The sequence below is a fragment of the Sparus aurata genome, chromosome 17 (genome assembly GCF_900880675.1).
Source record: "Sparus aurata chromosome 17, fSpaAur1.1, whole genome shotgun sequence".
Classification (NCBI taxonomy): Eukaryota; Metazoa; Chordata; class Actinopteri; order Spariformes; family Sparidae; genus Sparus; species Sparus aurata.
Window position 1 is genome coordinate 22,396,219 of NC_044203.1, and position 26,822 is coordinate 22,423,040.

The 26,822-nt window shown below is 42.9% G+C and overlaps 1 protein-coding gene across 2 annotated transcripts in view; it reads left to right on the forward strand.

Moving 5' to 3' along the window:
• Nucleotides 1-1,960: 1,960 nt before the first annotated feature.
• The window catches only part of efna3b (ephrin-A3b), a 70,192-nt gene continuing 45,330 nt past the window's right edge, over nt 1,961-26,822 (forward strand). Inside the window, exons 1-2 of one of the 2 annotated variants that reach the window (XM_030394544.1) lie at nt 1,961-2,352; nt 2,587-2,806. In XM_030394544.1, coding sequence (XP_030250404.1) covers nt 2,697-2,806 — 110 coding nt within the window. In that variant the 5' untranslated portion in view covers nt 1,961-2,352; nt 2,587-2,696. Of the gene's footprint in view, nt 2,453-2,586; nt 2,807-26,822 lie in introns of both variants that reach the window. The other variant, XM_030394545.1, reaches the window with a different exon arrangement.

A 26,822-nucleotide genomic window follows, 5' to 3' on the forward strand; every position in this document is an offset into this window, starting at 1 on the left:
TGTTTTTGTAGGTAAGAGTATGCATGTACGCATATTGGCATGTATTTTTAACGATACCAGGTGTTCGACGGCGCTGCTGTGATACTACATGATGCGGCGTGGTGATAAACAGAGATACAACGAGGAGAGACTGAGGAGAGATGATGGACAGAGGAGCACAGAGACGAGGCAAAGGAGGAGTGCTCATTAAAAAGCTGCATGCCTGCTATAACGGAGAGCGAGATGGAGGGAGAGGCAGAGGCAGTGGAGACAGGTAGACCACGAGAGACAAAGCTAACAAAAGACGGAGGCAAAATAGCAGAGGCAGGAGCGCGGAGTGGAGAAAAGTTTGCATTTGAAATGGGGAGAGAAGGAGGTGAGGAGACGAGGAAGAAGAAAAAGAGGGAGAGAGGGAGGGATTGAATGGACAGCTCGTGAGAGGGCTTGAAGGACTGGAGAAGACAGAGGGATTCCCCGATGGCATCTCATCTCTCTCTCTTTCTTGCTCTCCTTCTCCCTATTTCCCTCCTTTTTTTGCCCCAATAAATCATCCTGACTTCTCCTTAACCAACTCATTCCCAGCAGGCGGCGAGAAAACTGTAACAATCTTTCTCTTATCTGGTATCTCTCTCTTTCTCTCGCTCCCTCCTCCTGTCTCTTCGCCTGTCTGGCCTGTTCCTCTGTCTCGCACAGACACACCTCAGACGCACAGCTTGTGGCGGCGGAGGCGAAGGAGGGGGGCAAATTACTGAACGTTTTACCTCGTCTCCGCAGGACAGAGCTACAGGAATATACATCACACCTGCACGACAAGGGCTGTATTATGACTTAATTGCTTTGGATCTGAAATGTAATTTATGCGGTTCACAATGAAAACTTAACACTTCAATCGGCAGAGTACATATCAGTGAAGTACATCAAGTTTTTTGTCACATTGCTGTGCTTCACTCAAGTTAGGTTTAGGCACAAAAAACACTTGGTTAGGCTGAGAAAAAAAAATCACTGTTTGGCTGTAGGGTTAGGGTTAGCAGTTTTGTCACCACAACCACACCACAGACACAGCTGGAAATGTCCCGACTTCATGTCAACAATATCCACTTCTGTCGCCACAAGCATGACTGGAAAGTCTTTGTACACAACAACAAAAAGCCTGTGAGATTTTTTTAATGGATTTTGGTTTATTGCCTGAAATAAGCTTGCATAAATGATACTTACCCATCTTGTTCAGCAAGATAATTTTCGCAGATGAACAGCACTGATTTTCAAACTGTAAATTAATAAAAGTGAATGAAAAGCTAATGTTAATAGACTACAGAGCTACTACTAGGACCACAAACTACCTTTCTACGTTAATTGTTTGTTATAGTTGACCGAACTTGATATATCATGTTTGTATTTGTGTTGCTTTCCATTCCCAGTTAAACGTTAACTTCTAACATTTGCTCCTGGCTGCTGAAGGTGTGCGAACGTGCTGCATCTATAAGAGGATTGTCGGCTTCATGGTGATACCTCTGTACTACACTGACTTACAGTGTCTGGGGATCCTCAGCCAGCATGTGTATGTGTGCGTGTGTGTGTGTGTAAGAATGTATTTTTAGGGGTTTTGTAATAAAAATGTAAAAGTGTGTGTGTGTGGCTAGGTATGACTGGGGGGGGGGGGGGGGGGGGGGGGGGGGGGGGCCTGAAATATAGACTGCAGATGGTGACTGCAGACGGATTCAGAGCTCTCTACTCCTACACCGGCAGTGGAGGTCGAATAGTTGACAAGAGGAAAGAGAGACAGAGAGAGAGAGGAGGAAGAGAGAGAGAGAGAGAGAGAGAGAGAGAGAGAGAGAGAGAGAGAGAGAGAAAAACTTGAGTCGCAGTGATGCCTGATGTGCTGCGACTCGGCCACAATATTGGAGGAATGCGCTTTTGTCGCTCGCAGGGGGGCGGAGCCAAAGAGTGCACGAGCGCTGCCTACCAAACAGAGAGAGGAGGGGGGAGAGAGAGAGGAGGAGGAGAGAGAGAGGGAGAGAGAGCGAGAGGAGGAGAGACGGGTGGGCAGGCTGCTCACCGTAAACGATGGTTGTCGGATAGAGTCCTGAAGACCTCATGAAACTGGCTGGTTGAATTGTTCGCAGCGATTACAGAGCTCCGCGTGCTTTGGAAGAAGAGGAAGAAGAAGAAGAGGAAGAAGAAGAGGAGGAGGAAACTGCAGCAGCACGCAGATAGTTTATAAAAGAAGAAGGGGACTTGGTTAATATTTTTTTTTTTTCCACGCCACAACTCTCGGACTGGACCATTTCATGCCCGGGGGAGGACCGACCTCCCGCTTGGACCCGACACCGGCCTCCCACACTCCTCTGGTGGGCTCAGAAGCAGCAGTTCCCGGTGAGAAGAGAGGACCGGGCGCAGCTGCTTAAGGACCCCCTCCTTGTTTTGAAGGATTTGCTGGGGAGGGGGAAAGGAAAAGGGGGTTGGCTGGTTATTGGTGGGTGGTGGGTTTACGAGTTTTATAACAGTTATTAACCAGAGTGTGTGAAAACCTTTTGTATGCATGCATGAAGCCTTTTTTTGTCTCCCCCCCCCCCCCCCCCCCCCCCCCCCCCCCTTCTCGTCTGTTAGGCATTTGCTGGGATGTATGAGTCGCGTTGTTTGGTGGGGTGAAGGGACCGAGAGAGTGGCCGGAGAGACCGAAGGGGGGAACCGGAGGCCGAGAGAGAGGAGCCGGGAGCATGGCTCTGGTAGCGCTGTCTCTCTGGGTGCTAACGAGTCTCACCTGGGCGGACGTGGTCCAGGTGTCAGCCAACAGGCATTCCGTTTACTGGAACAGCTCCAACATACAGTAAGACCCCCACTACTGCACTGTTCATCCGTGTGTATGTGTGTGTGTGTGTCTGTGTGTGATCTACCTGGTTAAAAGAAGAAAAAGGAAAAAAGGAAGGAAGGGAAATGTCCTGATTTGCTCTCCTCTTTGGCTTCACACCATCACTCTTTGCACCCATCACTGGTTTTATTGCTGTTCAGAGCTTTGCTTGATTGTGCCTCTGACGCTTCATCAGGGTTGTAGCAGCCACCCTTGCCTTATCCCGTTTTCTCTTCAAAGTGGGAAAGAAAGAAATCCCACACAAACTACCCAAACAGGCCAACATTTTTTTTTTGTCTCAAGCTATTTCTTTTTGTCATGCCTCTCAGACTGCTCTGTCAGACCCCCGCTGCGAAGTCAAGGTGGCTTCAAATCATCCTTTTTTCAACACCTCGGCCGGACATATTTAGTGCCCGTGTCTTTTTTTCCTCCACCTTTGGCCGTGCAGGGTCGAGGAGTGGAAATGGAGAAAAAGGAAGAGGCTCACGTGTGATTCTCTCCTCCTCTCCCCGTCATGTGGCTCTCCTCTCCTCTCAGTCTTTCTCTGTCTTCTCCTCTATCTGGTTCAATTAGGAGCACTTCTTCATCCTGACCCCATTGTGTTGCAGCAGTGTCACTATTCAATCTCTCCTTCCCACTCCCTCTCCAACTTGCTCTCTCCTTCTATCCCTCCCTAACCCCCTTTCTTGTTTACACTCAGTCCGTTGGCCTTTTTGTTATCCTCCTAATCCCTCGCTCCTCGCCCCTATCTCGATTCAAGAAGTGAAAAAAGGCTTCTTTTTCCCCCTGTCTTTCTCTCTCGCTCTTTTTCTTTTTTGAGAGCTGCCTTTCTGATACTGTCCTCGAGAGTCCATGGCTCTGCTGCTGGATCCTCAAGAATGTAGCGTCAGTCTGCAGCAGCACACTGTAGGCTCATCTCTACTCAAACAATTCACAGTAAAACCTTGCAAGTTGATGCTTTGCTAGCTGTGTTTCAGCAGGATCCTGATCTGAACATCCAAACCTCATCTGTTAAAATTCACAGTCGCTTCCCGTCCTGTCCAAATTATGCAGAGAAAGGTTCATAATGTGCAACCGAAAAACCAGATTTGAATGATTTGTCATCGAATAAGGGCAGATTTTGTTAAGTTGTTGTGTGATCGCACGCATTCGAATGTTCGTGCGAAATAATGCAATGATCGAGCCAAATTTTTAGGTGCACAACGGCGCATGTCACACACTAACACACACCTTCCCTTCCGCTCTCCATCTTGCAGTGAGTCCTGTCTGCGTGTAAGCTATATATCAGCAACCAGGCGTCGTCTCAAGACATCTCAGTTTGTGGTATTTACCTCCTCAGCAGAATTTACTGGGCTCCTAAGATGAGCGCCAGATACACAGCGACTCACATTTTATGACCGCGCTTATTAAAGACGTAAAACAATATGAAATCCCGGAAAAATACTCTGTTGTTTTTGCAGGCGGACGATCAATGATTCTGTCCGATGACGGTAACTCCAGGCCGATGATTTTAGTTTACAGCGAGGAATAAAACTGTGAGAGGCGAGTGGATTTATGCCTCAGTCACAACAGAATTACAATACATGAAGTACTGCGTAACGTAATAGGAGCAGAAGACATAAGGTTATTGTTCCTGGTAGACGGTATTAGTTTTCCTGAATGTGAGAAAATTGTTTACACGCTAATATTGCATGCACATTTGCTGCCATTGCAATTGGGACGATATTTTTCTGCAACACTCGGCGTGGCGAGGCCTCATTTTCAATTTCTGTACTTTTTTTTTCTTTCTCGCTGTGTCATAATTTGATAATAAATGCTAATGAAATTCCACCTTCGGTTATCATATCAGAGACAGAAGTTGATTTAGGTAAAAATGTGGATAAAGCGCTTAAAGGCATAAAGGGAAAAGAGAGTAGACGTGAACCCGGGACCTCGATGTAATCACCTGATGTCACAGGAGTAGTTTGTAGAGTAAGCTTGATGAAATGTATACTTAATTAGGTGATTTCGTAGACGCTTTTCTGCTTTTTTTTATTTAGACTGTTTGCTGTGAAGAAAAAAAAAAAAAAGAGGCTGCAGTGGATTTTTCTCACAAAGCAGTGGGAGGACTGAGGCAGTCTGGAGCAGCCTAACCTTTAACCCGACCGTCCAGGCCCTTAGTACTGCAGAGCCCTGCAGTCTCTCCTCTGCCTCGCCACACGTTCACTGCCAATACGGTTTTTATCCCAGCGGTGGAATATTCTTAGCCCCTGCAGTGTTAGTGTGTGTGTGTCTTTTATAAAAGACGGTGGTTAATTAAAGAACACTGCATCTCGATGGACCTGCCTCATCCCTGATCTTCCAATCTTCCTGCCCTCTCTTTCCCAGTGCACACATGAACAGTGACGAAGTGTGAGCAGTGAGTGGGGATAACTTTTTCAATTCAGCCTACTTATTGAATTAGGAGACAAAGGGGACACGGACAGTGGCACACAAAAGACAGATACACTGCGGGATAACCCCTCTAATCTACTCTTTCATACACTTCTGAGCCATTTTTCCAACCGCTCAGATCCCATTTCCTGCATTTATTTTAATCTCTGCACTCAACAACACAACATCCAGCATTTGTAGGGGTTGGCTGGCGTTTTCTCTAGCCGTTGGCAAATCGGCCTCTCTGGAGTTTCTCTAACTCGCACTGCTGTGTGGAGGTTTAGAAGGCCAATAATAAGCTGTAGTATAGCTGTCAGTTTGAGTGGTAAACACATTGTAAAGCCTCAGGACCCTGCAGTTTCTCAACCAGCTTCTGACCCCGAGCCACTCATCAACCACAGGAGACAGGCTGAGACTGTTACCAAGGATTAACTCCTTCTCACACATACACACACAGAGACACATGCACACACACACACACACACACACCCATGTGCTTACAACTGCACATGCTCACATCGATCTACGAAGATGTGCGTACACACAAACACACACTGACGTCCCTGCTGTGTACTTTTTTTAACTTTGGAAAAGATGGATCATTTCCTGCGTGTGCGTCTTGCACAAAGGCTGTCGCCACTGCCTCTCAGTCACTTGTCACTGATATCCCTCGGCATGGATGTGTGTATGACGGTGTGCGTTCTTGTGTGTGTGTGTGCGCGTGTTTGCCCCGTTACAGATGTCTCTGTTCATTGATGGGTGACGGAAACAAAAACAAATCCATCAGTCCGTTAAATCACACATTATCTTCCACCACCTGGCAATTAACCACCGCTGCGAGTGTGTGCGTGCGTGCATATACATGTGTATGTGTGTAATCTAATAAGGCGGCAGATAACTGGTTTGCATAATAGATATCTAGTGATATCTCTAAATTTATCTGTTGTATATTTCGGAAGCGATTAGGTTGGGAATAAATAAACATAAGCATTTCTACACAGCAGCTTTGCGTGTGTGTGTAGCAATGACACGGTCACCTCAACGCATGCCACTGGAACGTAGCCAGCTATCGCAAGCAGAATTTGCCTCTCATACAAATGCACATGCGTACGCGGGGTAATCGATGCCAAGTTGGAACTTGCTTTATATTCATCCAGCTCGTCAGAGTGTGCAGAGACACGTCACGCAGGGCGGGAGAGAAATAATGCAAGAATATGAGAAGAGAGGGAGGTAGAGAGAGAGAGAGAAATACTATGGGACTGGTTAGAGGAGAGAGGGCATCAGGAAGAATACCGATGGATTTTGTGCTGAATTATAATAGAGCAGGGGGAAGAGGGTCATCATAATAATGATAATAATGCTTGGCCAGTGCCCTGATCCACACGCTGAGTTCTCACAGTAGACGCCATAACACAGGCCCAGTGTGTGTGTGTGTGTGTGTGTGTGTGTGTGTGTGTGTGGATGAGAGAGGGAAACGCAGACACAGACGAGAGGATTAAGCAGGCCAATCAACCATCCCCTTGACAGCAACACAAACCTATCTGTCTCCCAGCCCCACTTAGGACAACAACATTTACATTTATGAATATGTGCACAAAGGAGAGTATTACTCACTCACTATCACAAGGCGCACGGCCCGCCTGTGTGTGTTTATGTGTGTGTGTGTGCCTACAACCCATCCATCATAGATGTTTGCGCCGCCGCTACATATTGTCAGCCACCACTGCGATGCGTGTTTGCGCACATGTAAAATCGAGCCTCACACACACACACACACACACACACACACACACACACACAGGCTCAGTGATCATCATAACAGTTATACAGACACACTGTTCATAAGTAACAAATAACAAGGCCACATGGTGTCCAGGTGAATGGATATCTGGTTTGTGTCGCGATGTGCGGGTGTGAAAGTGTGTGTGTGGCGTGCAGACGCTCGCACAGGCGTCATTAATTAAAAGCAATAGGGAACACCTGTGTGATGGATGACTACTGTTTGCATAATAACATCCAATGGTCTCTCTCTCTCTCTTTCTCTCTCTCTTGCTCAGTCTATTTGCGTGCGTAGGAGTAAATAAATTTTTCTGATTGGACGTGTACTGTCTGGTAAGTGAGCCGAGTAATAAGGGACATGAACAAGAAAGGAGGTAAAGAAGTGAATTATTTTCATGTCCTCTATCTGTGTTTTTTTTTCTCCCTCTTTGGGGATGAGCTAGATTTCAGGAGTGTGCTCACACCTCTCTGTTCCTCTCTTATCCTCCAATTGCCTGATGGGGAAGCACTCTTGGGGAGGTGGTATTTTGGGAGCTGTGAGTTTTAATGTGACTGTTGTGCGACTCTTTCTCTGTTGAATGAACTTGGACTAAATCTTTCCAGTGCTTTTCTTTGAGGTCTGGTTTTCCCTCACCGTCACCTCACCTCACCTCACCTCACATGCTTTTCTTTTCTTTTCTTTCTTTTCTTTCCTTCTCTTTTCTTTCCCTCTCGCCACTCTTCCCCTCTCCCCTTATACACTTTAAGATTTTTCACCAAAGACACCTCAAACACACATCCGTGTAGATCCTAGAAATGTACAAATGCACAAACATAAAACACGCACATTGATCTTAAGAAAAAGGACAAGCCTGAAGTATCGAGCCCACCCTGTTTTTCTACATCTCTTGATTGGCTCTTTTCATTTCCTCAAACGCTGTCTCGCTTACATGATCGACTAATCAGAGGCATTGCTGTGAAAATGGAGTATTGATGTGCAACGTTCGGGCTTGCTCAGCCTCAAATCAAACGCTAACCGGTCACTGTAATGGTTCGGATTCAAAGGAAGCGCGGTCTTCGGAACTTTAGAGATGCAATTCTGCTAAGAACAAACTTATAGAGGAGTCAGAGCTGGTTGAGCAGTTCTGATCAAGCCTGACACAAAGTGAGGGTCTTAGAGGTATAAATGCCCGTCCAGGATTGGTATTGATTTAAGTGACTGCTTATTCCGTGCTGGTTGCTCAGTGGTTTGCAGAGACGCTTAGCAGGTTGTCTCTCAGAGTCTGTGCTAGAAATTCCTCTGAATGGTTGGCGAGAATAGAGATGCACTGATCGACTTTATCTCAGTTTCGATAGCTGAGTTTGGATATTTACTGATACAGACAAAGATACCAGAGCTGTTCTAGCTCGAATAATATTTATTATTATTACTATTATTAAGAATATAATTGTTGTATCATATGTTCATGTATCAGATTTCATGAGGCTGTAGTAAATGAGCCGTTAACAAAAATTGATTACATTTAAATCTATACCAGAGCAATTTATTTGAATTTAAGGGCTGTACAAGTATGTGTTTTGTTGCGTATTTTAGATAGTAGTCGATCTTGAAGGTCCATATCTTATTGACTATCACTCTTTGTTAACATACCAATGGTGTAATGTAGCCAACTAGATGGATGTGTAGATTGGATTTCAAGTTTCTCCTGCATGGGTGATATTTTGCCAACAATGCGATGAGAGTTACAGCTTGCGACATGACTGATGACGAGCTTGTACCATAACAGAACTATCTTTACTTTAATGTTGTGTTTTGATGGTGAATATAGAGAAAAATCATAGGCTATTTCTTTTTTGAAAATATTTTTTTGGCCTTTTTTTTAAATTGATAGAACAGCTGAAGACGTGACAAGAAACAAGTTGAGAGAGAGGGGAGTGACACGCAGCAAAGGGCCCCAGGTCGGGATTCCAACCCCGGGCCGCTACAGCGAGGACAAAGCCTCTGTACATGGGACGCCCGCTCTACCCACTGAGCTAAACGGCACCCCAATCACAGGGTATTTCAAGTCTGGCTACAGTCTACAGGACATTTCAAGATCGAGAAAAAAAGATCAGTCGTCTGTGGAACAGTGACATTACTTCAACACCACATGCCAATATTGGATCGGCCAGTTCCCAACTCTGCTCTGGTCTAAAAACACTCTTACCTCAGATTACAATTTGAGGTGTTTTTGCAAATGAAATTTCCAGCAAAAAACATAAACAAGGAAAAGATGTTTTGTTTTTGTTTTACTTGTTTCAATGTGGATTTCACACAGCCAACAGCCAGATGTGCAGATGGAAAAACTCTCTAGTATCACTGCCAGTCTTTTCCATAGGTTAAGAATTTATTTTTGGTTGTCAGACTCAAGGGAGGTGGAGGCGTTGCGTGGCGAGCTGTGGTGAAATCACAAGCCAAGAAGTGCACATGAATGCTGTGCTCTTGCAGGTTTTTCAGTCAGTACTCAAATATGAGAAATAATAAATACAGAAAAATCTGAAATGATACATTTGAGTGGGAGTTAATCTATTTGGATGGAGCACCCAAATATAATTTAGATATGAGTAAATTGTGTTTTTCTTGGACCGATAAATGTTGAATAGAAATAATTTCATTTAACTCTGCATGTTGTGCAAAAGAGCTCATTTTGAATGAGAATGAGTGTTGGTTTAAATTACGTCTGTGATTTATTTATTTTTTTACTCTGCTTTCAGCCTGTTTTCGTGATCAGTGCTCGTCTGTTTGTCATTTGGCTGAAACATCAAGGATAATGCATGCAGTACCGACGTGTGTTGATAATGTGATATGGATTTACTTGGAATGTGTCCTTATCAATGCTTGGACTGGTGATTTATATGATTAATGACAGCGACAAATCACAGCAAGCCGTAAATGTTTTTTTTTTTCCTTTATCATGTCCAGCGCTGGGAAGATATGTGGTGTTGGAGCTTTGAGGTTCAAACAGTGCATGTGTAGTTGTTATGTCCCATGTGATTTCTGTATTTGTTTTACATGAAGCATGAATGGCATGTTTGGATCGAGGTCTGTATATCACTGCATGGCCTAAAAATAATGTTGTGATATTTTTAGGCTTTATCAAGACACACAACATCTCGATTTTTTGAAATGTCTTCAACAGCACTTCATATGCTAGTACTGCAAATCAAATACCTCGATACTAAATACTAAATACTAATACTAAAGTGTAGCGTGCTCTGGAAGTTCAAACAAAACATTATAAATGTGCCTTTTAGTAGGAAACACAGCAGCAAGCGAAGAAGGATGTTTGTACCGCTATGCGTGGGTTACTACACAGCTCATTTTTAGCATGCATTGTCAATGTTTTTAAGGATTTCAGTATAAAATCTCCATTATGATAAAGGCTTCTTAAGCTTCTTGACAGCAGAGTACCTTGGATTTTATTCTTTTTTTATATCCTCTATATCGAAGCATTGAAGGGATGATGGGATAGTGGTACGTAATTTAGAAAATGACATCACTTTACTATAATGTAGTGTTTTTTGAATTTCTAACTTCGATACAGTACCTTGTCAAATTTTTACAGTTTTTCAATACCAGGGGGAAGAATTGTTGCGAGACTGATGGCATACGATCTGATATTTTTATTAAAAGATAAATATAATTAGGCTCTAACCTGACATGGAGACATGACTTATTCCTTTCTTGGGTTGAAGAAGAACAGCACAATGACTGTAGTAAACATCAAGTATCACATTAGGCCTTTAAAACTAATGTGTTAAAAGAGAGTGAGAAAGCACAGCTGGTACCAGTGTATCGATGCAGTAGTTAATTGAGTACTGAAACAGTTGCATATATTTAGAATCAATTTGTGCTGATATGTAATTATAGGTGATAATATTACTGTAATGCATGCAGCCTTTAAAACCGGGAAAAGACAGTAAAAACTGTGATGCCATATTGCAATATGAAGATATCCACAGTCTAAGATCATGTGTAGCTTCATATCACTATCACAATATAATACGATGAATTACCAAGCCCTATTTGGCTCCTACACAGAATTAGTTGCAGCACATTTTAATCCAGTCAGTATCTTTGAATATCTCTCAGTGCATGTTGTTTTAAATCAGATGTTCTGTATTTAATACCGACATCTGCCGAAGTGTGCATGCATGCTTATCATATCGTTTGCCACCTGCTGGGGCCCCTAACAGCTCTGAGCAGCTGCAGCTCAACTAAATCCCGGAGCAGACCGGATGACTTTTCTCTGTTAAAAAAGCTGATGATAAAGTGCTTTTATCTCTCTGCCTAACAGGATGAACAAATATCTCTATCTCAGTATATATGTCTGAGACTTTTGGAACAATTAGGACTAGTTTCCTGATCAATGCTTGATATATATGTCTCCAGGTGTAGTTCTTATGTGGAGTTCTCTTTGCGTCTACACCTGCTATCACCAGAATGCCGTGAGTTTGATCGGTCAGTCTTAATCAGGTGGGACGGAGAATGTGAGCGATTGCTCCTCTCGCTGTTCTTTGTTTTAAGGCGGCTGTACGCTCTCTAAAAAGTGCTGCTTGGACGTTCTCAAAATGATGAAAAGCTCCTCTCAGGTGTTTGGACAAGACAGGCCCGAGTTGGCCAATTATTGTAACTTTTCCGAAAGCGACAGGCTGACAGCCACACCTGTGTTCAGGCCAGGTGTGCACAGGTGTGAAAATGGGGTGAGCTCCAAATGTCGTGCGGTTTATTTTCCATTCCCAAAACTGTCCATGCTCACTCTTTAACTGTGCCAGTCACTTTCATGTTGGCAGTAGCAGAAGTTACTTGATGAATTTGAGTCGGAGTGACTTTACTTTGGTCCTCAACAAAAGGATGGAAATATTGCTACTTGTGTGCTGCCTGTAAATACAATATGTTATGTTCTGAAGCCTTTATATTCATCTGCTCCTCCCTCTCTGTGTCACATAGTTTTTTCCCAACCTTTCTGTACTCTTGAAATGTCAAACTTGACTTTTTTGATGTGATTTATGAGGCTTCTCCTCTTTTGAGAGAGTACATTTGATAAACAAACTACCTGTCCTCTGTTGTTTTTTGTCGTTGACTCAGAATATAAATGAGAAGCTCCAAATGATTTTACACAGACAGACGCACGTCCCATACCTCTCTGGGACCGTATCAATCGCTGTCCTTACATGGAGGTTAATTCTCCAATTAGAATCAAAATAAAAGCCAGAATTGAATAAAAATTAACATATCAATTGGTTACAAATTGGAGGTTCAAATCTTTTCATTAACCAAAAGAAAAATTGTACAATCTTGATGTAAATGCTTGGTAACAAGTTAGGGTTTGGGCAGGGGCATTAAAGGATGCTCACCTGATCGGCCTCCTTGTGCTCGTTATCTCCCCTCATAGTATAAATCTCAACATAAACACCTCAGTCTGAAAAAACAGGCTCAAAGCAATTAAGATGTCAACTGGTTGCAGAGGGGAACCTTTCACCTTTTCTTTAACCCGAAGAAAAATTGCACCATCATATCTAAATGCCTGTTAATGGTTATGTATCATAAAGTACCATCACCAAAATGGCCTTCTTGGTTTAGCCTTCTCCCCTTCAGTGCTTCCAGCGGGAGTAAGCATATGTTCTTATCAAGCCGCTTGAGCAACACAACACAATAACGGCAACTACTGCACTAAACAGATGATAGATATCCATCTTCAGGCAGAAACAGCCGATCAAAGAGATATTGCTGAATAGGTTGGTGCTGAAAGGACGGATGTATGATATATTAATGTCACACAGCTGTTCCAGTTAAATGCATCGGCACACGTAAACACCAGACTGTTTTTGATCTCATCACATGCAAGCAGTTAAATGGATCCATTTTATCCTGCAGTTAAAGGACTTTTGTTTGCAGACACACTGAAGCTCTCACAGAGTCAAACACATCAACACTGGCTTCTCCATTGGTGGTTAGTATCATTCCTTTAAACACCTGACTCCAGAACTGTTCTGCTTTCTGACAGTTTATGGCTATTTAACATTTGTATGATTGCACTCGTGGATATCGACAAGTTGCAGTCCGCATATATGAGTTAAATCTCACTTTTTTCTTCATTGTTTCACTTCATGTGTAAAACCCTGTGAAACTGACACCACAGTGCGGTGATTTATTACATGTGTCCTGCTCTTTTGTCTTTTTAGGGGGATTTTTTCCTCTTTTGTGACACAGACATCATGATGTTTCGTAGAAGATTGTCTTGCAATGTATTAATAATCGCAGAATCGCTGTATCGTGATGATGGTGTTATTTTGTGCGATATATTGGGGTTATATCGTATTATGAGATAGTCTGATTCAAACCCCTAATCTGGAGGTAATCTGGGGTCACTTTCTGTATGGATAAATGCATAGAGAGAAGATGTAGATTTTACAAATTAGATTAAACAGCGACAGTAATGTATCCGAAAAATATATTTTCAGGGCATCTTGGATCTCAGAAATCACTTTGCATTAACAAGAGGAGCTGTGTTAGAGTTTGTGCTGGTGTAAGTGAAAACATCAGCGTCTGAGGCGGATGAATAACCTTTTTCCCGAACAGCCAAATTATTGAATGACCGTCTTCCCTCGTTATCTGTAGATTTTGAGCAAAGTGTGGGGCGAAACAAGAATGGATCTTTCCCGCCCATGTGTTAAATTTGAACAAATTGTCCACAGAGAACGAATCCCACATCGATGGGCCGGAGGCGATACACAACAACACTCACACACACTCGATGCTGTTGTTGATATTAACATTATTCTCTGAGCCGTTGCCTAAGCTCCAGCAGTGTAATCAGGTGCTAATAACAAGGCTGTGATGTTTACAAGCTGTTTGAGAGCGCTTTATGTATCTGTGTGTATGTGCATGTGTGTGTGCAAGTATTCTCCATGTGATGTCTACTCTACTCCTCGCCGGCGCTCTTGGGGCTTTGGGGGGGTACTAATAATGCAGACTGTCAGCTCTTGCACACAAACACACACGCACACACCAGATGCTCATATGGTGTGTTAGTGATGTGGCTAATGGTAGCGGCGTAGTGGCAGTCTGAGGCCATATGCTGAGCCTGATCACAACAGAGCAAAGTGGTGGAGCGTTAATAAACTCTACAGACACGACAATTAGGAATCGCCCATGTAAAGACAATATAGTCGCACGTGAAAATGCAGCTGTTTTTAATCGAACCCACACACGCACACACACGTGCGCGCGCACACACACACACACACACACACACCGGGAATCAACCGTCACCAGCCAGGAACATCGGGGAGGAGAGCCGGCGTTCTGACAGGAAAAGTATCTATTGTCACTGCTCGTTGGGCAGAAATGACGCTTATTGTTGGGCTTTGATTATTAATATTGTTATTGCTTCATGAAGGTGCAAACAACTGCAGATCTGAACTGTGAGCACCCAGGAAGTTTTTGTTCAGTTTCATCCTGAATGTAGCTTCACTGTGACAGGTTTTCATGAGAAGCAATTATTGGCAGATATGAGAAAGTCTTGATTATGAAGGTTTGATTTGGAAGGGGATGGAAAAAAAAGAGGCAAGGCGAGACCCTCACTTCAACAAACTGCAGAGGACACAGAATTATGCTTATTCCATCCACAGAGAGAGCGCAGCAGAGAGGGAGAGAGTCTTTAATTGAGGTTTTATCCATTTAAGCTGTCACTAAGAGGCCAACTCTGAAACCTTTTAACCACTCTCCTCTCAGTAATGACACAAATCAGAGAGGAAATGTGTTTGTGTCGGAGCGTTGGTGCGAATGTGTGTGCGTGGCAGGTGTGTCCGCGCGCGTTACTGTTAGTGAAGCAGGAGGGTAATTATGCGGAAATTGGGAAATGGCTAAGTGAATTATGACCTTGTTTCAGCAGAAGGCTTTAATCAGTCCCAGCCAGGCCGGGGAGGGAGGCAGAATTGTTTGCTGCACAAGCACTCTGCTCCTGATGGCAACAGCAACCAGTCAACCAGCGTGATGTGTCAGTGGAAACCAGTCAGTCAGGCGGTCGGGAATTCACACAGTTACAGGTTCATTAAAAAGACAAGAAAGTTCACAAATCTAATATAGTTGTAGAGTCTGGGTAGGCTTTCTGGCTAAATACCTAAAAATATCATCTATTTTGTTGCGATCACAATCCACAATCTATATTGCGATCTTTATTTTTCGAATGCTATAGCTTTGTCTTCATTTGAACAATTAAAACACAACATTTAGCACAAGCTCCTTAACACGTCATCCAAGACAGAGCAACGTGAAGCAAGTCAGCCAATCAACATAGCCATCTTTGGTGACATCACTCTATTGATCACGTCGCACAGATTTGCTTGTCAACAAGGTTATGGGAAGTTTTGAAACAGAAGAAAGCGAACGTTCCCTGAAAATTAGGTCAGATCGCCCTAAACCCTATTTTATAGTTGCATTCTCTTGTTATTGTTTTGGTCCTCAGTTGTGAGTCTGTCTCTGATTATTTACACCATCAATTAATCTATCAATTAAAGATGCAGGATGTGGATTATTTTCAGCCGATACGATGACTGATAATTATCTGCATCTAATGGCAGAAACCAATTAGATAACTAAAAATTTCCCATTTTTGTATTTAAGAAAAAAAACAAAACTTAACATGTATTCTAAATTACAAATGTGTTGTCTTCCTCGTCTCTGTGTATTGATGAATGGCAAAACGAGCTTCAGAGGAGCTTGCTGTCAACTCCTATGCCGGCGTTTGTAAACCTTGTTTTTGTTAAATCAGTTTAAACTTTATATTTTTTGCGACCATTGATCGGCTATAATTTCACTGCTGCCGATGTTATATAAATTGTCCAATATCGGGCTGTAATTTATCAGTACTATAGATCATTTTTTTTATTACTTAATCATTAAAAATCATGAAAAAAATTGTCCGTCACAACATTTTGTAGTGCATCAAATTGCTTATTTTGTCCGACCAGCTCAGACATACTCAGTTCACTCTGATGTAAAACAGAAAAGTTATTATTTTTTTAATTTGCTGCTATTAATATTATATCAAAAGTATTTCAGAATTGCTCTCAAGATCATGTAAATTGATATAAGTTTTTGTTTTATCTGATTTAATGCAATGTAGTACCGAGCTCCTTCTGATTGTGATGTACATCACATCAAGGACCATGAGACATGTCAACATGTCGAGTGATGATTGAAAACCATCTATCGTTTCATATTAAACTCCTTTGTTTTTTTGCTGTTGCAGGTAATAACACTCTCTCCATCAATGTCCATCTTTGTACAGTACAGACAGGAAATTGACATGAAAGCAACACAAAACAAACATGGACGACAGTGAATGTGACATGGAACAGGAGGACTTTGACCAGCCAAAACAAAATTATGTGTTTATTTTGTGTGTGTCATTATCTGGGTATGAAATAGATATACACATATATCGGGATAAGGTTTGGGTTTATTGCAGAGGCCTAACTGGGTCAGTTTCAAATTTTCAATACCCTAATTCTGATTTCACTTATATCGCCCAGTGGTGTATGTGTGTGCATGATTGCGACTACCACTGGAAACAAGATAAATTATAGATTCTGCAGACTGATGCATGTTTACTCACATGTGTCTATTTGCTGCAGGAAGCTCTATGCCTGATGGAGAGAGGGCCTGCAAATCATCAGCTTAGTAAAAAAAGATGAGAAAAGTTACTTTTAGCCTCCAAAGCTAAACTGTGCTCAGTACAATTTCCCCAAACTATGAAGAAAACAGAAGCATGGATGGAACGATGTTGGAAATATGAGACTGATGTGAAAGCTGAAAAAACAGTGAACATTCTGAGAAAAAAATGCTGATTTTAATTTTGTCCTAGCACCTTTTTCCAGCCTTCATGTCCATGTGTTTCTGAGTTTGTGTTTACATGACTGCCTGTGTGTGAATGAAGAGTGTTCATGTATGAATCGCTCCTGCCGTTCCGATGTGAGTATGGTCAGCAGCACAGCTGTGTGTCAGTGTGTCTCTTAGTGCCTCTGTTGGTTCTTGCGGTCTATTTCTGTCAGTGTTGGATCGATGGCGTCCTACAGACACTACTCTTCTCTCCTGGAAGTATCAGCCTGTTCCTCCTCCCTCTCTCCCGCTGCTCCTCTGCCTTCCTCCTCCTTCTTCCCCTGCCTTTCCTGTTGGCTCGGCCTTTGGCATCGCTACTTCTTCTCCTCCTCATTGTCCTCCTCTGCATCACCAAACTACTCTCAAGTCTCTCTTCAGATCAGACAATGAGCTCTCAGTGTGTGTAGGTGTGTACATTATTCTTTGTGAGGGATTCCTGCTTTTGGCTTCACTTCTTGGTCAGCTTATGTGATGTGCTGAATACCGATATGATGCTGCATCTCTTCAAGGCTTTTTCTCAAGGCATTGTGTGCATTGATTGTCTTTGCAAAGCCTGTGTGTGAGCAAGGACTACAAAAATTTAGTTGTTTGGGTGTTCTCTTGGCAAGCGATACAGGAGTGTCTGCTGCCATCCCGCCAGACCACGGAGCAGCTTCTTTTCTCGGATTGTGATACTCCTGAATTTGCCTGAAATTACTTTTGAAAAAGTTTTAATGGTTTATTAATTATTTAGTCATCCATTTCTAGGTAGCATAAAGGGACTTCAATAATCTTTTTGTTTTACAATCCTGGTTGCATAATGAAAATTAAATTTATCTTGAGTAAATCTTGATAAATGTGTACCTTAACACAGATAACTAATCGGGAATGATTTTGATAGTCAAAGACTATTTTTGAGCAAAACGCAACATTTTGATTGATTCAAGTGTTTATAGTGTGAGAACTTGCTGCTTCTCTTTTAAGGCGTTTTAAGACGTCACCCTGGGCTGTGTTAGATTGGGAAGTACGGCCCAACTGTTACTGGTCGATATTGGCCTATTACAGATATATTAGTATGGGCTTAATTTTGACTGATCTGTGGTGATATGAAAGCTTTTTTTTTTAAATAATGCAGAAAAAGATGCTTGTGGTTATTAAAAATTCTTAAGTTTCTGGTGAGGTTTTTTATTTTGGTGAACTGATGTCATTCTCGATGATAAAGCTTATGTTTAACTGTGAAATGTCCTGCATTTATTACATACGTATCTTTCTAACAAGTAATTGATTAACACATTTGAATGATTTTTTCCAAATATGTGTGTTTATGTATGTTTATTTTGTGAATATAAGAACATTGGAATTTCAATATCAGAATTTCTTTACTCCCTATTATCTGTGTCAGTTTTCACTAAACAAAGAATTGATGGTTTGAAAAAGCTAAAATGCCAAAAAGAAGCTTCTCAAATGTCAGAATTTGCTTGTATCAATTTTTTTATCATTCAAGCTGAATATCTTCAGGTTTTGGATGAACAGACAGAAAAACATTTGAGATATCGCCCTGGGCTCTGGAAATTGTGAAGTCTTGAAATGTATTTTTAAAGTGCAATATTGATAAAAATATCATCACACGATACATTTGTACATTTGGAAAAAACATATTAATGAACCAAAAATTGTGCTCACTGTGTATCACTTGCACTCACTTTTTTGTCGGTTTATGTCTTATTTAAGACATTTCAGTCGTCAGACCTTCAGTTACACTTGTGCAGTCATGATACTGAAATTTCTTACTTTAATGCAATACCTTGAGAAATGTTGATATTCGATACCATGTCCCGACCGTAGGGATAATTTTAGTAAAATGTTGAGGGCGTATATTACATTTTTTTTTTAAGTTAAACATAGCAAGGCTTCTGTACTATGCGAAAACCACATTTTTAAGATAATCTGGGTGTAAGAAGGCACCTGTATGGACACTGCAGCGGTACTTGTGAAGAGAGAGTGAGAAATGCAGCCGTTATCAGTATCGATACTGTGGAAAATGAGTATTGAAACAGTTTCAGATATTCAGTATTGATATTAATCGCTGTTTATAACAGCATTGTTTAAACATTGTCAAATGTGCACTGCAATGTGTGCCGCTTCCCTGGGTTCAACAAGGATACTTTGTCTATACAATTTCCAGTGTTTACAACTTTGTTATAATTATTACCTACTGAAAATTCTATGGGGAAATCATTTTTTGATGAAATAACCAAATGAGAAAGTCTGTTTTTGTCGTATCTGCTGATTAAATACCTGACAATATCAGGTACTTTATCACGACTGTTCAGAAATCCATTACTTCCATAAAGCAGTCTTATTCATTGATTTGCAGCATTGCCTGAAATGGCAATTGACAAAATTTCTATTGACCTGCTGTTTGCATATTATCTATTCATCCAACAGTATATGTGAGGTGCAGACTGTGTGTGTGTATGTGTGTGTGTGTGTGTGATCTCCTCAGTCCATATATACATCCATGTTTATGACCTCAGGTGTGAAATTCAATGTTTTTATGCATTTACATGATGAGCAGCAGCTGCGTCTGTTCATGTGTTTGTGTGAGTCAATGGTCATCAATGGAGAGTGAGAGAATGAAGAGGATGGCTGAGAGCTAGCGGTGCTGGCCGGCCTCAGCGCTAACACCCACGCCGTCTGTATGCTCTACGCTTTGAGGCGCAGGAATGTGCTCGCACCGCTGTAGTAAGGCCGCATATGAATGAGTGTTTGCTACTACAGTATATCTCTCAGCCAACTTCCCCTCTCCTGCTCGACCATCATGTTTTTTAATGAAAGTCCGGGGCGGCTGCTGGAGCTGGATACGTACACCGTCTCTATTTCACTTGTATCACACGGAGGGAGAAGGAGGATAGGCGTGGGGGGGAGGAGGATTTGAGGGTGTAGGGGGAGTGCATGGAGGATGTGGGGGTTGCAGGGTTGTTGTAATGAATGTACTGCAGTTAAAAAGAATTCTGTGTCACTTCCCGGGAGAGAGAGAAATAAAGGTGGAGGAGGAGTGGGGGAGGGAGATGTGGGAGGAGATGTTGCGAAATAGGATGCGTTGTGTTGATGGAGCGGAGTTCTTCACAGCTAGCCAAAACTCTCCTCCCATCCTAGTATGTGCATATATGTGTGTGTATGAGTGTGTTTGTGTGTGTATGTGTGTGTGTGTGTGTGTGGTGCAGAAAGAAAGCGAGAGAGGAGGTATGTGAATGCCCCACAGCCTACAAGCATACCACCCACACACATTACCCACATGTATTAGACCCATACATATGCATACTCCTCATTCTCCACCTCCTCTACCTCTCTCTCCATTTTTTCCCACTTATATACATGTGCGTGCACACACACACACAAACACACACGCACACACACGTGCACACACACAATATTTCCATAACACACACACACATACAGGGAAAACTGGTTTCACAGGGCCAGTCTCTGTCATTACCTCCCACAGATTCCTCAAGGGAGTACATTGTTATTTTCTTCCATCCCTGATCAAATAAAGTGTAGCAAAGAGAGAACACACACACACACACACGTTCCCCCGCACACAAACATATAGGAAAAACACACACCATACACTTGCATGTTTGCTAAAACCGTGATTGAATAAAGCAGAATGATGACACCCATCCGCCCACTCCCTGTGTGTGTTGTAAATTGTCGCTCACACACCAAACACGCTGAGTGCTTTTCCCCCTTGAGGTGCACAGTAAACCCCAGCATATGTATTGCATCATGAGTTGCAATTTTCTACAGTATCAGACCAGATAATCAAAGGCTGCATGACACTGTCCTCTTAGAGTTGATGGGGCTGCAGAGATGGGCCGTGGATAGGGAGAGTTTAACTCTGCATCGGCCGTATCTGTTGTTGCCGGAGAGAGAAAAGAGACAGAGAGAGCTCACACCAAGAAAGACCAGACAGAGAAAAAAAAAATCATTGATGGAGGGTGAAGGGGAAGGAGGGGTGGGAGCACCGAAGAATAGAGAAAGGAGGGCCCTGCAGAACAGTACTGCCAAAACCGAGGTCAATTGTGATGAAAATGGCCGTTCACATGACCACAATAGCGGCTGAGTGACAGCACTAAAGCAGCATGGATGGGCTTATCCTGATCACTCAGGGCCTTGACTGGGGAAATCACAATGCCCTGGAGATCTGTCCTTTTTGGGCTTGGAGGATCACAGAGCGCCCACGGTCCCAAGCTTTGGCCCTGAAACGGCCCTGACATTACCATATCAATGCCGCCCCGGCTATTCCACCACGGAGCAGGGCGGCTAGCGATAGTGCCTCCCGGTTAGCATCGCCCTGCGCCTTCACAAGGCTATTCAGCGGGGAGTCAATGCTAACTCAATGCTAAGGGTGAATGGGAAGAAGTGTAAGCTCACTCCTGTAGCGTGAACCCATGTCTGGCTGTGCATTCAGGCCGGTGTTTGTGTCTGTACATATGAGTCCCTCTGTCTCTCTCTGCTTTATCTCCCTGCCACACTTTGTTTGCCACATTTTAAAGTTGTTCTCATGTTTATCTGTTCATAGAGCTGGATAGTGAAACTCCTTCTGTTGCCAATCAAAATGTGTCTTCAGCAGAGAGTATCGAAAAATTTTCAAGTTCAAAAACCTGGCGTTCAATGCTTTTTCTTTCCTTATTCTTTGATCGCAGTTTCTGTTTCGAAGAACTATTTTTTTGCCAGTTTTTTGACTGTTTAATGGAAGCCAAGAACTTTTACTGCTGCTTGACAACATTTGAGTTTGCTTGAGAAATTTGGCTTTGTATAGCAGATGAAAAAGTTTTTATTTTTTAAACAGAAGAACAAGATCCTTCAATTAATTTTGTGAGAAAGGGAAAAATGGCAATTTTGAACAATTGAACAAACATTTACTGGTAAAAATCATGTGATTTGCCTGAAAAATCTCATGATATTCTCCTACACTGACCTTAAGTGAGATTATTTTCTCAGCTGCTCCTTCCAAGCTCGTTCCAAGGTCCAGAACTCAAACTCAACATGAAAAGAAAAACGAAAGATCAAACGTCCACAACCCACATGAAAAAAAGTGTTAACTCCTGCTGGACTGGGTCGTACAAGCTCTTTCGTTAATCCATTATTAAGTGTGTGTATTAAGCCTTTCATAAGTTCTCATTAAGTACCAGCCAGTTTCAAACTTTCTAACAGCTAAATGTAAGCAAACACAATGTCGGCTCAGTAAGTCCATCTGTAGTTTTGTCCAGTCTAAAGCAGTAACACATGGTAACATAACTTACAAAAGAACAGTTTCACGACTCCAGATAAAGATGTTAAAGGACAAGTTCCCCTCAAAAATCAACCTGTTTCAAAGACAGGTGAAGTTTATAGTCCACAAACAATGTTGCAGGATTATCCGAAACAAATTAAGTAGATTTCTTTTCAAACATGAACAACGGAGAACATAAAATGGCTCCATACAGCTCATCCAGCTCAAGTCTTAAATTATTTTTCTGGAATTGTATTATTGGTTTTCATCGAAGTTTAACTGCATTCAGATCAAGTGTCAAGTATGTTTTCTTCAGTCTAAACTCTTCATAGTAGCAGGCTAATGTTATCTTGGTCAGCGGGTTCAGTTAGCTACATAACAGCTACACATTGCCACTGGAATATGTGCATTTTCAATATCAATTCATCTCTATGTAATCTTTTTTTTCATTCTTGTTAATAAACTTTCTGGTCAAGATGATATGATATTTTGGATAGCCACAGAAATCGCCAGCTTCCACTACTCAGCTACCATATGGACCTTTTGTTGATTTCATCCTCAGATATCATCACTCCTCTAATGTCTGCCCTCCATAACCCTGTGCAGCTTCTCTAAAATAGATGTTGAGGCCGTGTAAGAGAAGAGAGCGTGGTGTGAGAACAGGTTGCGTTGTAAAGGTATTATATCTCATGACACTTGCAGTAGCTGGCCTTTGATATTGTTACAATGCAATTAGAGATATTAGCCAGTAAGAGTACAAGCCACAATGCAGTGTTAACCTCATTATCACGCAGCGGGGAGGAAATGGATGATCTGGAGAAGAACGGCTGGTTTTTAAATGATGCAAAAGGGAGGGAGGACGAGATGGAGCGAGAGGAAGGAAGGAAGCGAGGAAGGAGAAAAATCGATGGCTAAAAGTAAAGGATGGGGAAGCTAAAAGGGCAATGAAGAGGGGAAGATGGGGAAGACAGGTGAGATATCGGCCGTAGACTTCTTGCTTTGTCATTGGAAATCAGAGCCGCGGGGCAGGACACTGTTTGATTTTGTTGTTCCTGTTTTAATCTGTCAGTCAGAGCGCTCACACACATACACAAGCACGCACACTTGAATAGCCTCCAGTCTGTCAGTCTGACTATCGGCAGAGAGCTGAGAGGTTATCATGCGTCGTCAGGTGCCAGACCGACTCTTGGTAGCAGGTTTGTCATTTGTAATTAGAGAGTAAAGGAGAGCCGGCTTGTTTTTTTCTCACCTCCCTCTCCTATTCTCTGGCTGGAGGCTGTCTCTGGGTATCGACAGACAAGTGACGGAGCAAACACACCCACACACACACACAAATACATGCACTGACACACGTTTGATGGGCCAAGTTTGATTCCATTAAGTGGAGTTTGTCAGTTAGTCAGTGAAGTGTTGGGGTGAATGCTGATGGCCAGACAGTGAATCCCACAGAGCTAAACAGGATCTGAAGCCGCCTGTTCAAACACCGAGGGTGACTGAGCAGTGGCAGGCCTAACTATGATTATTGTATGTCAGTCACATACACGCACACACACACACAGACACACACACCCTATCTGGTGTTGTATGGCTATGTGGTCACGGTCCATGCAGCTCTGAGTTCTTGTCACGGTTAAAAAGGCTTCCTTCTGGAGAGGAGGGGGGAGCGGAGTCTTAAGACGGAGAAGGAGATGGGGAGGAGGTGGTGGTGGTGGTGGTGGTGGGGGGCGAAGGGGGTAAGAGGAGTGGGAGATAATAGGAGAGGGCTAACAGTGGGGGTGGAGGGCTGGGATGGACCAAAGAGGGAGTGAAAAGGGGAAGATAGAGGCTGAAGGTGGGTTTTCCGAGTATGAAAGCCTGCGTGCCTCCATTCCTGTGCCATTGATGTATTCTAATGCTAAGTGTGTAAGGCCGGGCCTCGACTGGTCTCTGGGAGCGACGAGCCTTTGATAGGCACAACCAAGCTCTGGGACAGATCCCTCGCATGCCATTCATATGCATATCTCTCTCTGTGTATATCTGTGTGTGTGCATATACACACTTTTTCTGCCATTTAAGTAACTGTTTTTTTTAGCCATTTGTGCCAGTGGTTAGATTGGTCTCATTTCCATATCAATGTGAGCATGTTTTTTGGCTGTTTCTAGCTTCGCACACCCTAATCCTGAATTTACCCCCTAGGACCATGCCGGTGGATGTTTTTTTGATGTGGCAACGTATGATTCTGTATGTGAGTGTGTTTTCATGGAAGGGGGCATTTGAGTGTGCGTTGTCTCGTGTGTGGCCGCGATGAAACGGACTACATCTGATCATGTAATTGGCCATCTGCAGAAGAGGGCAAAGTGCAGAGTCTCAGAGAGCACTAGCTTCGCTCAGGAGCTCTGTGTGTGTGAGTGTGTGTGTGTGTGTGTGTGTGTGTGTGTGTGTGTGTGTTGCATGATGCATGTTGCAGCCCTGTAAGCTATGTGCGCGCCTCGTTGTTGTGCGGATTGCTTTGTTTGCTGTGTGTTCCGGTTCCCCAACCGATTATAGCATGAAATTCCACACACATTGTGTAGCAATGGGGAGTCTCACATGTGGACAGACACACACAGACGAGGGCGCGCACATAATGACGCACCAAAGCGAGAAGTCAGAGAGGCCTGTTAATGACTGTCGGGGACAGAAAGGGGAGCAGGACTGTGGTGGTGTCAAGGCTTTGTGACGGATGCTGGTTGTAAAATGCCTCGCTCACAGGTTTATTGTCATGAAAAAAAAAAAGTAACGATCAGATCCAGCAAGATTGATGCCATTCCTTCTTTCTTTTGCTCTTTTCACACACACACTGGGCCCTAATCCCCCCCCGGAGCCCTGGAGAGTCTCTCCCATCAGTGACCCTTCTTCCACTCGAGCACTTTGGCGTGTTTCTCTACCTCCCCATCCCGCTCGGATTTGTTCTTCTACTTCAACCTGCTCTCCTGCTTGTTCATCTTACTTCACCTCCTCTCACCCACATACTTCACGGACGGCTGTGTGTTTATCTGTGTGCACTCGTATGTGTTTTTGCAGAAGATAGGGAGGGTGGGGAGTGTGTCAAAGAGCGCTCGCCTTTATACTTTCATCGCCTCCCTTTTCTGCTCAAGAATATGATGGATGTTTTAAAACAGAGCGAAGCTGGAATATCAGTGCCAGCCACTGATGTTGCTTTCACCTCTGAGTGTGTGTGTGTGTGTAGGTGTGTGTGTATGTGCTTGGAGGCACAGGAGGTTATTTGATCTCACTGTGTTGTTGGAGAGGAGGCTGCTCCCTTGCTTTATGACCGGCGCTGTAGGGAGATATTCAGCCTCATCTGCCTCTCCTCAACAATCCATCATCCCTCTCTCAGCAGACAGACGCACTCCACTCATCTTATTACTTCCTCTTGCTCTCTCACAAACATTTAAGACTTTTCTCTCACCGTAATGTATGCACAACCCTCTTAGACTCTCTCCGCACTTTGTCTCATCATAAGCCGAGAGAAACGAGCGAAACTGTCTGCGCGTTTTCGTTTCAATAAATGAGTGACAAAGCGAGCGAGCGAGCGCGTGCGTTGTAATTCTGATAGTGTTTCTGCAAGTGATTAGACGGCGGCTCCTTCGTTAAGATGTTAAGTGTGTGGTAAACTGAACAGGGACGAGGACTCGGCTAATGACTGTTTCTGCACACTTCATCAGATTGCTTGGCGGCAATATTGCCTCATATCACTCTCTGGCACCATTGGCGCTTAATAGTGTGTGTATGTTTGATAGTGTTTGTGTGCGTGGGTGTGTGCGACTGATCACGACGCATATTGCTTTGTAGAGCTATTACAGTTTAATAGGCATAGTGAAATGCACAGCGCTTTAATGCTCCGGCAACATGAAGTAATGACACAATAAAACAATTAAATATGGTGGAGGAGAATTACTTTTGGAACAAGCCGCACCTAGAAGCAATTTGGACTGAGACGGAATAAACAGAAAGTACAGATCAGGGTTATTAAGAGAAGAGCGGGAGCTCCATACCCCATATCTCTCTGTCAGTCCCGTCAGTGTATCTGCTGATCGACGAATCTACGAGGAATTCTCCTTGAAATTAGAGAGAGGGGATTTCTTAGTGATTATGTGCATGCTGACGCGAGTGTGTTGTAAAAGGAGGTAATGTGTCGCCTTTAAACACAAACAGTTTTCAGATTCAGGGTGATTTTCCATCATCGATCAGTCTGTCGATTTTCTTTTAGATTAATTGTTTAGTCTATAAGGTGTCAGGAAAATTGTGAGAAATGGGCGTCATGATTTCTCACCGGTCAAGGTGACGTCTCCTAAATTGATTTTCTTTTAATGAAAAGTCCACAACACAAAGATATTCAATTTATAGTGATACGAAGTAGGAAACGCAACTCTTCACATTTGAGCAGCTGGAAGCTGCAAATGTCTGGGATTTTTACCTAATAAATTAAATGATAAATAGACATCTGAATTTTTGGGGTTAAAAAATTCATGCTAATAATTTTCCAAATAAAACCACTTAATAATTTATGACCAATTTCCAAATGCTTTTTTTTGTCTTGGGTGCTCTGGTTTCCTCCAGCAGTCCAAAATCACGTGTGTTGGGTAAACTGGAAACTCATAATTGTGGCTATAGTTCTG